The sequence below is a fragment of the Sceloporus undulatus genome, chromosome 2 (genome assembly GCF_019175285.1).
Source record: "Sceloporus undulatus isolate JIND9_A2432 ecotype Alabama chromosome 2, SceUnd_v1.1, whole genome shotgun sequence".
Taxonomy (NCBI): Eukaryota; Metazoa; Chordata; class Lepidosauria; order Squamata; family Phrynosomatidae; genus Sceloporus; species Sceloporus undulatus.
In genome coordinates this window covers 230,766,667-230,782,834 of record NC_056523.1, presented here as the reverse complement: position 1 = coordinate 230,782,834, position 16,168 = coordinate 230,766,667, and the positions used below count along the sequence as shown (strand labels likewise).

Here is a 16,168-nt window from a genome sequence, read left to right as displayed (position 1 = left end):
AAGTAGACAATAGAAGTAAGCTGAAGGGAAATGGTCTTTTGCCTAAAAGCTAGAAGACAGTTGGGACAACATTTATACAGGAAAGATATTCCATCATCTTGCTGTCTTTACCAAATAGCTTTCTGTCTCAATTCCCCTAATCTCACATAAACCAGAACTGATGTGAAGAGCCTGTGATTCACTGATTGATGGATTCATGTGGGAGTAGATGGGTGAACAAGGCAGGAAAGGACAAGTTCATTCAGGGGATGATCATGTAAAGTTAGGGTTATATGATCAGACATTTGGGCTTCAGATAACAATCTGATGGTCATAATCTAGAGTAGTTATTCCCAAACTTTGGTCTTCCAGATGCTTTGGACATCAGTGTCCAGAAGCTCCAACTGGCTTGCCAATAGTCAGGAATTCTGGGAAATGATATCCAAAACATCTGGAGGGCCACAGTTTGGGAACTACTGTTCTAAACTAACTAATGTTTCTGGACTACCTTTAAAGGCAACCACAGAGGGGAAAATATAGTTGCAGCCATACCTCTGTATCCACAGATCCCTTATCCACAGATCCAAACATCCATGGTTTGATTTTTTTTAAAATGTATCAGTTCCAAACAGCAATCCTTCATTTTGCCATTCTATATAAGGGACACACTTTTACTACCCCGCTGTATATAATGGGACTTGAGTCTTCACGGATTTTGTGGCCCATGGGGGGGGGGAGTCCTGAAACCAAACCCCAATGGATATCAAGGGCCCAATGTACTATTGTGTCTTTCATGGGTGAGGGATGTTCCACCTTAAAATATTGGTCATTTTTGCATCTCCATGTTCTTACCATAGTTAGAAAGGCTTATATCCAATTCTTAGTCCTGTGTACCTATAACAGAATCATAGAATGCACCCCACAAGTCATTTAGTCCAGCTCCTGCTAATGCAGTCCTGAGACCTGGGTCCTCTATTCTGGATCCTCTCCTTTGCTGTGGTAGCAGAGGTCTCCTCATGTGGAGGCCTCTGCCACTGCCGCAAACCAGGAGAGGGTCACTCAGCCCACTCTTTTGCTGCAATGGCTGAGGTCTTCTCATAAGGAGGCCTCTGCCTCTGCCACAAGCCAGGACAGGCATAGAGGGAGGAGGACCTAACCAAGTGTCACCCTTCTTCTGGGTTGTCACCTGATGTGGTCTGCATTCCTGCACCCCTCCAATGATGCCATTGCTATGACTTACTGAGGTTGATTGGAGAGGTCTGCAGCAGAACTGTAAATGATTGAATGCAGCTACATACTTTCCATGTGTGGAGAACATATGAGCATTTGGCCAAACATAACTACATTTTCACTGTAGATCTTCTCTGTCAACATAGGTCACAGAGTAGGGTGGTGGAGCTTGACTCTCCACACCCTCCATTTTGTAATGCATGAAGAGAGCTAAAATAAAGCTGGTTTGCTGTTGATTCCCTATCCTTTCTCAGCCCCTCTTGGACAACTCTACATACCAACAGAGAGATATAAACTTGGAGTCAAATACCAGAAGCATAGAATACATCAATACGTAAATCCAAAAAGAGACAGTTGGGCAAAGGGCGGAACAAGGGGTGCTGTTTGTTGGCAGGCAAGAGCATTTTTACAGAGCACACTGCAAAGGAAAGGATGGCTCTCTTCTGTCTGAATCAGGGATCTGGAGACTGGCTAAGATGGCAATGCAATTGTCATAGTGGGAACAAAAATGTGGCCACTGAGGCTACTAACAGGTAGTCCATTTAGGCTTTTCTAAGGAGACAAAGGCAACAGATACTGTTTGATCCTGTAAACTAAGCAGGCAGGCCTGCTTAGTACTTGGATAGGAGACCACCAATGAATACTAGGTGCTGTAGGCTATATTTCAGAGGAAGTAACTGATAAAGTCACCTCTGAATATTCCTTGGCTAAGAAATCCCTATGAAGTTCATGGGGTTGCTATAAGTCAACAGGCAGCTTGAAGGCTCGTGTACACACAATGGGACACAGATGCCCTGGAAAGCCCTTCGAACAGAGGTCCAAAACACATTGCAGAAATAATCCAGTTTGAGATCAATTTAACTGTCCTGGCTCAGTGATAAGGAATCCTGAGAATTGCAATTTATTGTAGAGCTCTCTGATTGGGAAGACTAAATGTCTCACAAAACTACAATTCCTAGAATTCCCTAGTATTGAGTCAAGATGGTTAAAGTGGCCTTAAAATGGATTATTTCTGCAGTGTGTTTTGGATCTAGGTTACTGTCCTAAATTGTTAACCTACTGCACTCCTACTTGTGTCAACAGAACAGTTGATCACCTGCCCTCTTGATCCCTGTCCATCTTGGCTGGCCATCCAGGGAGGTGAGGCAACCTTGAAGTTGCTACAATATATAATCAATGCCTCCCTCAGGGAAGGTTGTTTTCCATCAAGTTTGAAATTAGCAATGGTGAAACCCATTCTAAAGAAACCTTCCCTTGATCCCCTGGACAAAAACAATTATCGGCCAGTATCTCTTCTTCCCTTTTTGGGTAAGGTGATTGAGAGGGTGGTTGCAAACCAGCTCCAAGTAGTCATGTATGACACCGATTATCTTGATCCATTTCACACTGGCTTCAGGTCGGGATATGGAGTGGAGACTGCCCTGGTCACCTTGGTCGATGATCTCTGTCTGTGCATCAACAGGGGAAGTGTGGCCCTGTTGGTGCTCTTGGACATCTCAGCGGCCTTTGATACCATAGACCATGGTATCCTTTTGGAACGCCTGAGAGAGTTAGGAATCGCTGGCTCTGCTCTGCAGTGGCTACGTTCCTACCTCTCAGGCAGATTACAGATGGTGATGTTGGGGGACAGCTGCCCCTCTATGAGAGAGCTGACATCTGGCGTCCTTCAGGGCGCCATTCTGTCCCCCCTGATGTTTAACATTTACATGAAGCCGCTGGGTGAGATCATCCAGAGACATGGGGTGGGGTGTTATCAGTACGCTGATGACAACCAAATCTATTTCTCTATGTCTCGGAATGTTTCAGTGACCAAGGAGGGCATCTCCCCCCTGAATGACTGCCTGAACTCAGTAATGGATTGAATGAGGGAAAATAGACTTAAGCTGAATCCAAATAAAACGGAGGTGATAGGTAACCCCAATCCGGGTATGGAGATAAGTTCGCCAGTTCTAGATGGGGTCACACTTCCCCTGAAAGACTGCATCCGCAGCTTGAGGGTGCTTCTGGATTCGTCGCTTCAACTGTCTTTTCAGATTGATGCGACAGCCAGGAGTGCCTGTTATCAGCTTCGGCTGATATGCCAGTTGCACCCCTACCTGGAGCAGCAGGACCTAGAAACGGTTGTACATGCTCTAGTAACCTTTCGTTTTGATTACTGCAATGCGCTCTACATGGGGCAACCTTTGTGCCATGTCCGGAAGCTCCAATTGATACAAAACATGGCAGCCAGACTGGTCGCCGGAAAATCCAAGTTCGACCACATTACACCTATTTTAAAATCATTATATTGGCTGCCTATTAGCTTCCGGGCTCAGTACAAGGTGTTGGTTATCACCTGTAAAGCCCTACATGGCCTGGGTCCAGTCTACTTGAAGGAACACCTCCTCCCATACAATCCTTCCCGTACATTCCGATCCTCCGGGAAAAACCTTCTACAATCTAGAAAGACCAGACTGGCGGTGACCTCCCGGAGGTCCTTCTCTCTCACCGCTCCAAAAACTTGGAATGACCTGCTGGAAGAGATTCGCCAATTATGCTCACTTGAGGCTTTTTAAAAGGTGACAAAAACCTTTCTCTTCCGGTAGGCCTTCCCAGACTGATAATGTCCAGAACCAACTGAATCCCTCTCCTTTTATTATTTTTCTTATTTATGGTTTGTCTAGTAACTTTGTCAAATTGTTATGTATTTTTAACCACGTTTTATTGTTTCATTTTATACTTGGGAGGAAGGGTTGGGCTGGGGTCTTATGGGGCTTATTGTTTTAATTGTTGTATATTTTATAAACTTCGCTGTTACCCGCCTCGATCCTCAAAACAGAAGAGGCGGGATATAAATAAATATTTATTATTATTATTATTCATGGTAGACCGCTATAAGGTGAACATGGCACCAAATGTAGATTTTCCAGGTTTGATTCTGGTTAGAGCAGAAAAAAGAGGAGAAAGGCAGGACTGCAAGCAACTCTGCTCCCCCACATCATATCTTTTTTTTTGGGGGGGGGGGATCAGTTTAACACAAATTTAATACAGATGAGCCATAAAATTTGCCAAACTATAATGTCTACAGCTAAAATGTTCCTTGAGTTTATTTTGGATGATCATATTCTTTTAAACACATAACACACTGCATCGGAGAGACTCCAGGGGCTCCTGTGTAGCCAGCACTTGGCTTTGAATATGCCAAGCCATATGTTCCCTCATGGTTCAGTGCAACCAGAAAGCTGATACATCACATATATGTGAAGTGCGGGGGATGTTTGGAGAAAAGACAGCTTCTAAGATAGGGCTGTGATCACCAGCCTTTGCAAATATCCATGGTGAAGTCCAGGCCATCAGTATCTTTCTATTTGATTCAGTATGATGCCTACATAAACCCCGCCATCACATTTAAGCCTCCTGAATCACTAGATGAAAAAAAGTTTTCAAACAAACCAGCCATCAAACAGCTCCTTTTTTGCTCATCCAACAGGACAGGCATTTTGAAGGAGTGGAGGCTTAGCCCTGCTGGATCCTTAGCAGGATGGGAACTCCCTTCACTCTCAGCCTGTTCATCCACAAAAATGGGCAGACTCCGGAGAGCAGATGGCAGAAGACTAGGGATCATTCCCTTTGGTTCACTCAAGTGAGTGGTACTGTCTTACCTTTTTCATTCACATCACCTCTTTAAGCTTTCTATCACTGAAACCACTGTTGTGGTTTTCTGGTTTAGTTTTCTGAGTTTTGTCATTTCCCCAGATGATGAATTTGGCAAGCACATGCAACTCCTATCGCTTTCTGTGATACAACACATTTCCTCAAGTACAAACAGTGCTCTGTTGCTTCGAGGAGGGTGCTTTACTTGGGCAAACAGTGGATGACTTTCCCCCTGGGATATACAGATGATTTTAACAGCAGAAGGAAAGGGGCTGGGAGTACTCTGTGCTTAAGAGAACAAAATAAATGACAATGATTCACCATTACATCCCCAAATTTCATTCTTGCAAATGTTTGCTTTTGTGGCCTCTTAATGAACTATGCAAGTGAAATACGTTAGCATATTTTTCTTTGCTTATGCTATGTCTGCTAGGCATGGAGTTGTATAGGGTGCTGAAGCCTTCCAATAACTCGATTTATACCACTTTGCTCTCGGACATTTTCTGCATATGGTGTTTTGCTGAATACAGAATACACGGGCTCATATAAGTGTTGATGTAGTGTGGGATGGGCATGATGAATAGTTTAAAAAGTGCTGCCTCCTCTTTGTAATACCAGCTGAAAGGTACCTAGCACTATTGCCTATTTCCATATATCATCTCCCTCCAAAGGGAACTATGGGGCCCTCCTGTTTTTATTGTTCTCTCTTTTTTACCTTACAAACCTTACCAGCGGTGCTCCAGAAGAGTCTCTCCCATTTTCACACCCCTTTAAACTGCCAAAATCTGAGCAGTAGTGCTTTTTAGTCATCTCCTGTTTTCCTGATTCTTTTTCCTGCCTCAGGGATCTCAGCAACAGTGGCTTGGAGAGTTCTCTTATGTATTATAGTCCCTAAAAATCTCTATTTCCTAATAGGTTATGGTGGGCTCCTCTTTTGCTTCTAAGAAGCCCCCTGTTGAGAATTTTGACTCGAAATAGGCTGTTACATCTTGGGCAATCGATAATCAAAGACACTCTGCAAAATTTTAAAGCATTTACCATGATTTTCTGATGAGTGATAGCAGACCTTCCAGTTTGGAATTTTTACTTTGTGACTTGAAACTTAGTAATGTGACTTACTAACACAGTGCAGAAATAATCCGGTTTGATGACGCTTTAACTGGCCAGGCTCAATGCTAGGAAATTCTGGGAACTGTTGTTTCTTGTGGCACCAGAGCTCTCTCACAGAGAAGGCTAAATGCCCCACAGAACTACAGTTCCCAGAATTCTCTAGCATTGAGCCAAGGCAGTTAAAGCCGTCTCAAACTGGATTATTTCTGCACTGTGTTTTGGACCTTAGATGACAACCAAAAACACTCTGTCTGTTTACCACAATGTTCTGATGAGTTATAATTGTCACAGATGACATTTTTATTATAGTTTTTCCTCTTAGAACACTAGCATTGATAAAGATGGCATCAGTAATAGTGGTTCTCTGCTTAGAACAAACCTTTCTGGTCCACTATGCCATAACTGAGAGATGAGCCAGATACCATACCATTTACTGGCCATGTAACCACTGTGTCAGCAATATCATCCTGGTTTTGGTTAGGGACAAAATGTTCTATGCAATTCAAGCTGACAGTAATAAGGGAAACGATCCAGCGTTTCTTAACTCCCTACTAAAAAACACTTTTTTAGTTATCTAGCATAAATACAGAGGGTCCTTGGTATCCACTGGGATTTGGTCCCAGGGCCTCCCATGGATACCAAAATGGATACCAAAATCTGTGGATGCTCAAGTCCTATTACATACAATACCAAAGTAAAATAATGTCCCTTATATAAAATAGCAAAATCAAAGGGTTTTTTTTGGAATTTAGATATATTTTTTAATATTTTCAAGCTGTGAATGCTTGAATCCATGGATAAGGAATCCATGGTTATGGAAGGGCAAGTGTAGCTAAAGTGTATCTTATGTGCACTAAAATGTATTTGTTCCTTACTAACAAACAGTAATGTGAAGTTGAAGGCTTTTATGGCCAGCATCCATAGCTTTTTTGTGGGTTTTTCGGGTTCTATGGCCTTGGAGGCGGCTCTGCAATCGCGGGGTTCTCCAAGGCCTCCACAAGGCCGGGGAGGAGGAGGAGGCCGCTTGGCACCGCGGCGATCGCTGCGATGCCAAATGGCCCCCGCGCCCCTTCCCGGCCTGAGAGGAGGCCGGGGCTTCCTCCCAAGCCGGGAGGAGGAGGAGGCCGCTTGGCACCACGGCCATCACTGCGATGCCAAGCGGCCCCTGCGCCCCTTCCCGGTCTGAGAGGAGGTCTAGGCTTCCTCTCAAGCCGGGATCTGTGGCAGGCATCCTCTGAAGATGCCAGCCACAGATGTTGGCAAAATGTCAGGAACAAATTCTTCTAGAACATGGTCACAGAACCTGAAAAACCCTCTTGTTTTTGTGTACCTTCAAGTCATTTCAAACTTCATTGGATTTTTTTTTTAAAAAAACAAGATTTCTTCAGAGGGGGTTTGTCTTTGCCATCCTCTGAGGCTGAGAGTGTGTGACATGCCCAAGGTCAACCAGTGGGTTTCCATGGCTAAGTGGGAATTTGGACCCTGGTCTCCAGAGTCATAGTGCAATGTTCAGACCACTACACTACTCTGGCTACTAAGTACATGGCAGCAACGAAAAGAGGCTACTTGTCTTCCTGTTCAGTAGACTGATAGCCAACTAATTTGGCAAGTCAGAAATCAAATTCAAAATATGGGATGTACTGGACATCCCATCCATGCATGAGAGAAGATGGTCACCCATGGTTAATACTGACTATAGCAGCACAACTTACGCTTTCTTCCCGCAGATGGCTCCTTGGTACCAATTCCTACATGTGCTGAAATATTTCTTGTTGGTTCCCATAACTTGCTGGAGAGCACAGACATTTGGCCTGATGGATGGAGAAAAAACAACAACAGCAGCAATATAAAAAAGCCCCTTAACATTTGCAATAGCATTCAAAAACAAAGCTTTCCAAGATTACAATGACGGGTGGACAAATATGTTTTAAATTTGGTTCTGCTCAGTTTCACATTTTCTGACCTCATTATTTTGGCAAGCAATCCTCCACAGTATAATGTCATTTTGTATGTCATTTTTAACACAAACACATTTTCCTGCACATTTCCCCCTAACTACGCATGTTGTGTTTGCACTTTCCTCTAACACGGACATTATTGTATGAACTGTTTTCATGGAAAATGGCACCATAAAATTCAGGAAAATGCAAATATGTACTGAATTGGTTTCGATTCCCTTAGTTGCTTTTTGAAGTCCAAATTTGGTATGCTATTTGGTGTAAAAATTTGGACTGAACATATTTCTCCCCCATCTCTAATTACAACCAGAAAGACAGTTTGATTATAGAAGTTGTATGGGACTCCACGCAAGTAAAAATCAAATGTACGAAGGTTTACTTCAAAGATATAGCCTTGTTAGTCTGTAGAATCAGTATGTAGAGAGATCTTGTAGCACCTTTGAGACTAATTGAAAGAAAGAAGTTGCCAGCATGAGCTTTCCTAGACTAAAGTCTATTTCCTTAGAAGCATTTGGAGACTTAAGTCTAGGAAAGCTCATGCTGCCAACTTCTTTCTTTCAGTTAGTCTTAAAGGTGCTACAAGATGTCTCTACACATGGAGGTTTAAATTGGCAGACAAGTCTTACAAGATTTTTCCAACTGAGAAATGAGCAGTAGCTCCAAATGTGGTTACATCAGCATAACCACATTTGGTAGCTCTAATTCTGAGTGACCATTGACCTAATCCTTATTCCCTATGGTTTTGTTGTTTTGAGCTTGTCTCTGACCACAAATAATAGCCTTCACCTTGCTTGGTTATACTTTCATTTGCCAATGATTTCCCCATATCCAGGTTAATTGCTGCTTACTCACATCTGAATATCTAAACCTGGAGATAGACAAATTTCTTCTCTAGCGCTGAGAACAGTATGGTAGAGGTTTTAGTGCTGCAAGGGCATTTGGGTTATATTCTGCCATGTACCACATAATAGTTCTGACAGTCATCTCTAATGTTCCGTTTATGTCATGCACAAAACTTTTGTCTTGCAGAAGCCAAATCTCATTAACTCCATGCAGGCACTGCTTCATATAGAAGGCAACCTCATCATACCATCCTCTGCCCAGGATTTTGTGACAGTGGGGTGGTGGTGGTTGGTAGGGTTTCAAACCCCTGCAAAATCTATCTGGCTACACACAACAGTGAGATGGAAAATATGAATGAGATTCTGTAATTCTGTCTTCAGCGTTCTCAAAATTTGGACATTTTTAAAGCCAAATTGCCTCTACCTTGAGGAAGTTACTGGCACTGTTCTGCCCAGCAGGGTAAGGAATCCTTCGTCTCAGCTACCTAGGAGTGGGGGGAGGACTCCAGAGATTTGAGATTCATATTGCACAATTTTGTTGTTGTGTGCCTTGATTTGAACATTGGAAGAGAAGAGAAGAGAAGGTTAAGAGGTGATATGATAGCCCTGTTTAAATATTTAAAGGGATGTCATATTGAGGAGACAGCAAGTTTGTTTTCTGCTGTTCCAGAGAACTGGACACGGAGTAATGGATACAAACTCCAGGAAAAGAGATTACACCTCAACATTAGGAGGAACTTCCTGAGAGTAAGGGCTGTTCGATGCTGGAACACACTCCCTCGGAGTGTAGCGGAGTCTCCTTCCTTAGAGGTCTTTAAACAGAGGCTGGATGTCCATCTGTTGGGGATGCTTTGACTGAGAGTTCCTGCATGGCAGGGGGTTGGACTGGATGGCCATTGCAGTCTCTTCCAACTCTATGACTCTATGATTCTATGATTCTATGACACTGGAGACCAGGGTTCAAATCCTGGTTCGGCCATGTAAACCCACTGGGTGATCTTGGGCAAGTCACACTCTCTTAGCCTCAGAGGATGGGAATGGCAAAGCCCCTCTGAAGAAACTTGCCAAGAAATCCCAATGATAGGTTTGGAACTTATCACATGGGGGGAAATTAGGCAAAATTGGGGGTTTAAACAGTGATTATCCCATGCAAAACATGATATCGCAATTAAGATTTTCACACGATGTCACTATTAAACAGGCAATAAACAGCAACAGATCATTCATGGGGAAATCCCAAAAACGATTTGTTGCTGTGTATTGCCTGTTTAATAGAAATGTATGTGAAAATCTTAATTGCGAAATTGTATTTTGCATGGGTATAATCACTATTTAAACCCCCAATTTCCCCCAATTTTCCCCGTGTGATAAGGTCCTTTGTCTTAGCGTTGCCATAAATCAGAAATTTCTGAGTTATGGCACTCTTAAGGTGAATCTGTCATTGGGTTTTCTAGGGCTGAGAGAGTGTGACTTGCCCTTGGTCACTGAAAGGTTGAGTGGGGAATCGAAATCTGATCTCCAGGGCTGTAGTCCAACACTCAAACCACTGCATCAAACTGACTCTGTACAAGTACAGAACTATAATTCCACTTTATGCATGCCATTGTAACATCCTATGGAATCCTGGGGCTTGTTGTTTGGAGTTCCTTGGTTGAGAATCCTTCCTTCAGCTGCCAGTTCCAGGATTCCAAAGGATGCAGTCATGGCAGTTAAAGTGGAATCATAGTACTATAACTGTGGAGTGTGAAAAGGCCTTAGCATTGTTTTCATGCTTCTCACAAAGGAGATTGTCACACTTGCAAATCCTGCCGGGATAGACGCCGGACTGAAAAGCCAAAATTGGGTGTTATTGCATGCAGCGGAGGTCGGACAAGTGCAACCCATCTGCAGCCCAGATCCCAGCCACGCTTATCCAGAAGCGTTTCAAAAATGGCAAGCTCTGGTTTTTGAAAAGCAACTGGATAAGCGTAGCTGGGGTCTGGGCTGTAAACAGGTTACACTTGCCCAGCCTTGACTGTGTGTGATAACACCCAGTTTTGGTTTTTCAAACCTGCATCTTTTTGCAGGTGCAATAATCTCCAAGCAGTAGTTCCTGCCCAAAATGAGTTTCTAGAGTATAAAGTATATTGGCTTCCTCACTCGAAATGGCCACAAGTGGAATGAGTTGTAAATAACATTACCCCTTTTTTCTGTTGGGTGTCATCTTGCTCACAGCTGTGCAATTGCAATCGATAGAGGGTTCTGAGAGGAAGATAAATATTTTGCTTCCTTGACCTCCCATATATTTTGATTCTTTGGCCTCCCCTTCTGAAACTCACTGGGTTGTTTTGATTGCTACTACATGGAATACCACAACAGCACCCAAATCAAGAATCCCATAACCAAATGGGAAAAGGGTGAGAAGTACAGTAACCGTCTTTTGCAGAACGTGCTCCTTCATCATGGTATTCAATGCTTTTTTATTGTACCTTCAAACAATACTATTTTGGACTAACAATACAAGTTTTTAAATATGAGAATACATCTTTGAAAGTATAACTTTCATTGTTGTTGTGTGCCTCCAGGTCATGTGTGACTTATGGAGACCAAGAGCGATCCTATCATGGGGTTTTCTTGGCAAGGTTTGTCGAGAGGAGGTTTGCCATTCCCATCCTCTCAAATTCAGAGTGTGTGACTTGCCCAAGGTCACCCAGTGGGTTTCCTGGCCGAGCGGGGAATCGAACCCTGGCCTCCAGAGTTGTAGTCCAACGGCCAAACCACTCTTATCGTTTTTGTCAATAAAACTTGTTTTATATAGTCAAATGTAATTTGTTCAGAATGAACAAAATAATTCAAACATGCCATTTTTTAGTGGGCAGAATAGTTTGCATGCATCTGAAATAAATTAATCACTAACCGATGGTATTATTGCCATGTGATTATAGAGATTGCTTACTGGAAGGAAGGAAGGAAGGAAGGGAGTTTTATATGTCATCTTATCTGAGCATACAGCGTATTTGGGGAAGGGGGTTTATTAACTGATAGACCACTTAACTCTAAGCAAATCCAGGTAACATCAAAAGGATAACATAATATTTTATTGTGAATGAAACGCTCTGTGATCGGTCATCCTTTTCCCCATTGTCTGCTGCATCTTACTTACTCCATAGTATGGGAAATGTACTCTGACCTTGCCTGGAGGCACATGCATCACTTCTGACTTCATATGTTCTGGGATTGAGCTCAGACATTAAAACCAGATGTGGCGCTGAGCTCTGCTATGCCCTGGCACAATGTAAGCCCTCCTGTACTGTCCTCACAAGAGATGTGATAAGACTTCTTTTTACATTTCATGGATATTTTAAAGCAGTCTGTTTATCTGATTAACAAACCCCAACCTTGCATTTATCTTTTTTTTTCCTTTAAAAGTTTGTTTTACAGATGTAGCAAATAATGGTTCTAAGAGGACACCAAAGGCACTTATTTCTGGAATATTCAGCTAAACAATAACTAAACAATAACTTTGATTCTGGAAGAAGGTGGAATTTAGAACACAGGTTGTGAATATTTATAAAATTAGAATCCAGACTTACCCTTGATCCCGTGCTCTGATCCGACTATGGCTCAAAATCTTGTCATAGTGAGCAGTGGCAGATTCTGCTGGATGGAAAATGGTCAGAAAACAAATGGTGGCTGTGGCAACCCAAAGGAGCTCCATCCCTTTTGTCTCTGCCTTCCTCTTGTCCTCCTGATAGTCTGAGAAGAGAACTGGGGAGAGGCTGGAGAGAGCTCAAAGTTTATATACATACTACAGCACAGTGGGAGGGGAAAATGCATCAACCTGAGACTTTGAACCACCCTCCAAGGAAGAGGAAACAGCAGTTTTTAACCACCCCTTGAATAAATGTGGAACACAAGGACACTCTTTCGGAGAGTCCTTTCCCCCTTTTCCCTATGTATTTCTAAAAGTTTCCCTGCACATGCCTATCTTAAGTGATTGTTTAAGCAGTCAGAGAAATTTGCTTGTTCTAACTACAGCAAAACCTTCTTTGTGCTGTGAACAGAACAAACTATTCTTTATGGCAGCATCTTTAAGGACTTCATGAGAATTTATGATGCCAACCTCAATCTTCACTTGGAAGAAGCACAACTGAGCTAGTTTTCCTAAACCAGAGAGATAAAGAGGAGATAAAACTGTTTCTGGACTCTCTCATGAGTCCAGGGTTCAAATGCAAGTTCATGCTCTTCCAGAGACACATAAATCTCAGGCACAGGGAAAACCGGTTGTCATTTTTCACTCCTATTATGCTTGCTCCTTTATGAGCAGAACTATTTTTTTTCAGAGCTGCAGCTATGCAATCTTTATCCTGTAGTAACGTCCAGAAGAAATGTTACTTCTTTATCTTTAGCTGTCATTGTTTCTTCAGCTTGATTACAGTCTTTAGTACTCCCAGGAAAGTACTGCTTGCGGCCCTAGAGAAGCTGTTAAAAGTTTATATGTTTAGCACACGTTATGAATTCAATATAATCTGGGTGAAAAAATTTCTGAATGATATGACTTCAGGCTGAAAGTGTGTGTGTGTGTGTGTAGAATCACAGGATTGTAGAGTTGGACAAGACCCCAAGGGCCATCCACTCCAACCCCTTGGCATAAAGAAAGACACAACTGAAACACTACTGACAGATGGCCATTCAGCCTCTGTTTGAAAACCTCCAAAGAAGGAGACTCCTTACACTCCAAGGCAGCGTATTCTGCTATTGAACAGCTCTTTTCATCAAGAAGTTGCTCCTAATGTTTAGGTGGAATCTCTTTTACTGTAGTTTGAATCCATTGTTCCAGGTTCTATTCTCTGGAGCAGCAGAAAAGAAGCTTGCTCCATCCTCAGTATGTTGCCCCTTCAAATATTTAACAGGGCTGTCATGTCACCTCTTAACCTTCTCTTCTGCAGGCTAAACATACCCACCTCTAAGCTGCTCTCATAAAGAATCATAGAATGGTAGATTTGGAAGAGACCCCCAAGGGCCTCCAGTCAACCTTCTTCTGCCGTGCAGGAATACACAGCAGCCTGGACAGATGTCCGTCCAGCCTGTTTAAAAAGCCTCCAAAGAAGGAGACTCCACCACCCTCCAAGGCAGTGTATAGAGTCATAGGGTACCTTATCCTGCACACAAAAAATCAGCATGGAGTGAGAGAGGCTTCAGCCTTGAATTGTTCCCAACATATTATTGTTCTGTCTGCAGGGAATATATTGGCTGCGGGGAGGAGTGACATGAAACATGAAGCTGCTCCTCAGTCCTCAGCATTATTACATACAGTATAGTCAAATGTCTTTTTCAAAACTGGCAATAAATAATCTAATCTGTAAAGAGGTATTGCTAAATAACAGGACAGCAAAAAAAAAATGTTGTGTGAGTAATTGAGAGAATGAGTGGCAAAGTATTTAAATGCCAAAAAATTGGCATCCAAATGTGTCTACATGTTTTTAATGTTACTCCAGAGAGATTTCTAGGTCACAGAGGAATTTTTTTCAATATGTGATTGGGATTACTAAGGCTCCTCCTAATTTGACGCAAAGCAGAAATAGCCTCAGGCAAGAGGAAGCAGAAGGTTCTTCACTCTGGAATTTATTTGGCCCTCTCATTATCCTGTAGCCATTTTTGTTGTTGTTGTTGTTGTGCCTTCAAATCGCTTCTAACTGATGGCAACTCTAAGGTGAACCTATCATGAGGTTGATTCAGAGGAGGTTTGCCATTGCCATCCTCTGAGGCTGACAGTGTATGACTTGCCCAAAGCCACCCAGTGGGTTTACATGGCTGAGCCAGAATTCAAACCCTCGTCTCACAGTCCAGTACTCAAACCACTACACCATGCTGTCTCTAGCCTTTCCTAAAATATGAGAAATAGCGCTGAAGAATGGAGAAATATAAGTTCAGCTTGTTGCCTCCTGTCCTTTATATCTCCAAGGGTGAGCTACCTCTTCTTTCCTATCATCACTATTTCCTTGGATGTTTTTAAACAGTCTGGATGGCCATCTATCATGGATGTTTTAATTGTGTATTCCTGCATGGCAGACTGGGGTTGGACTGGGCGGTCATTGAGTCCCTTCCAACTCTATGATTCTATGATTCTATTGTATGATTCTATGGTATGCAGACGAACCAAGCAAGCCAGCAGGCTCTTATGAGATGCTCTCTCATTGCTGTGCTTCATCCAGTTTCTACCTCCAGACAGTAATGGAAGTGGTGAACAGGAGCATTTGGTTCCCATCACAAAGAACCAGTGGAACAGGTAGGAAGCAAGATGGAGCCATGCTCATGTCATTATGAGCAGCAAGAGTCTCCATCTAGTAAGCCATGCTCACCTTCTGGACACAGGTCCTCATGGGCACATTGATGCTGGTCACATAAAAACATAAACCAGCTAAAGGTAGTTCTGTCCCACTGAAATCAATGTTACCCAGATTAGTAATGATGTATTCTGGACCAGAATAAAGAAAGCCAGTGTGGCATAGTAGTTTGAGTGTTGGAATACAACTCCAGAGGCAGGGTTTGATTCACCACTCAGCCATGAAACCCACTGGGTGACTTTGGGCAAGTCACACCCTCTCAGCCTCAGGGGAAGGCAACAGAAAACCTCCTCTGAACAAATCTTGCCAAGAAAATCCTGTGATAGGTTTGCCTCAGGGTCGCCTTAAGTCAGGAGTGACTTGAAGGCACACAACAACAACCACCTCAACAAATTCTGGATGAATTTGGATGAGATCACAGCAGAGGGCAGTTAGTTAAAGCCCTGTCAGATTCCTGATCCCAATTGCTCTCAAGTTTGCTATTTACGTTTTAAAAACCATTGTGTATTTTGCTGATTTCTTTCAGGATACTATGTCTAAGATGTCCCTCAGAACTGAGATACAGATTAAGAACTGGGTAGGTCACAGTATTCTGTACAGAAAACTGGAAGCAACCTTAATCATATAGCCACATATCCATTTTCTTTTCATGCATGCACACATTAAAAAGGGCCTACGTCTGAACAGGATGCATCTAAAAATATCTTTGTTACTAAACTGTTTATAGACTATAAGGGGCAAAGGATCCAGAAAGTCTCTTTTCCAGTTCTGAAATATACTTGATTTGAGCCACAATTGTGAAGGCGATGTCTTCCTTCAATAAGTCTGATTATTTCACACTGTGACAACAATCATGTTGTTAGAAAAAGGAAATATCTGTGTTGCAAAACAAAATCTGTATCAGCCACAACAAACTCTGTGTGTGATATCAGCTAAGAATATAGTGGGCCCTTGATATCTGCTGTGGTTTGGTTCCAGGACCTCCATGAATGCTAAAATCCAGGAAGCTTAAGTCCCATTATGCAGTAAAATGATGCAGTAAAGTCCCAATAATGGAGTAAACATGGCAAAACCACAGTTTGCTTTTTGG

The 16,168-nt window shown here is 42.6% G+C and overlaps 1 protein-coding gene across 7 annotated transcripts in view; it reads right to left on the bottom strand.

Annotated features, from left to right (window-relative positions):
- The window catches only part of POSTN (periostin), a 114,261-nt gene extending 101,561 nt beyond the window's left edge, over positions 1-12,700 (bottom strand). For 2 of the 7 annotated variants that reach the window (XM_042452029.1, XM_042452031.1), the window contains exons 1-2: positions 12,325-12,697; positions 7,665-7,763 (exon numbers count right to left, since the gene is read on the bottom strand). In XM_042452029.1, coding sequence (XP_042307963.1) covers positions 7,665-7,763; positions 12,325-12,449 — 224 coding nt within the window. In that variant the 5' untranslated portion in view covers positions 12,450-12,697. Of the gene's footprint in view, positions 1-7,664; positions 7,764-12,324 lie in introns of all 7 variants that reach the window. The other 5 variants (XM_042452028.1, XM_042452032.1, XM_042452033.1 and 2 more) reach the window with 5 other exon arrangements.
- Positions 12,701-16,168: the final 3,468 nt, after the last annotated feature.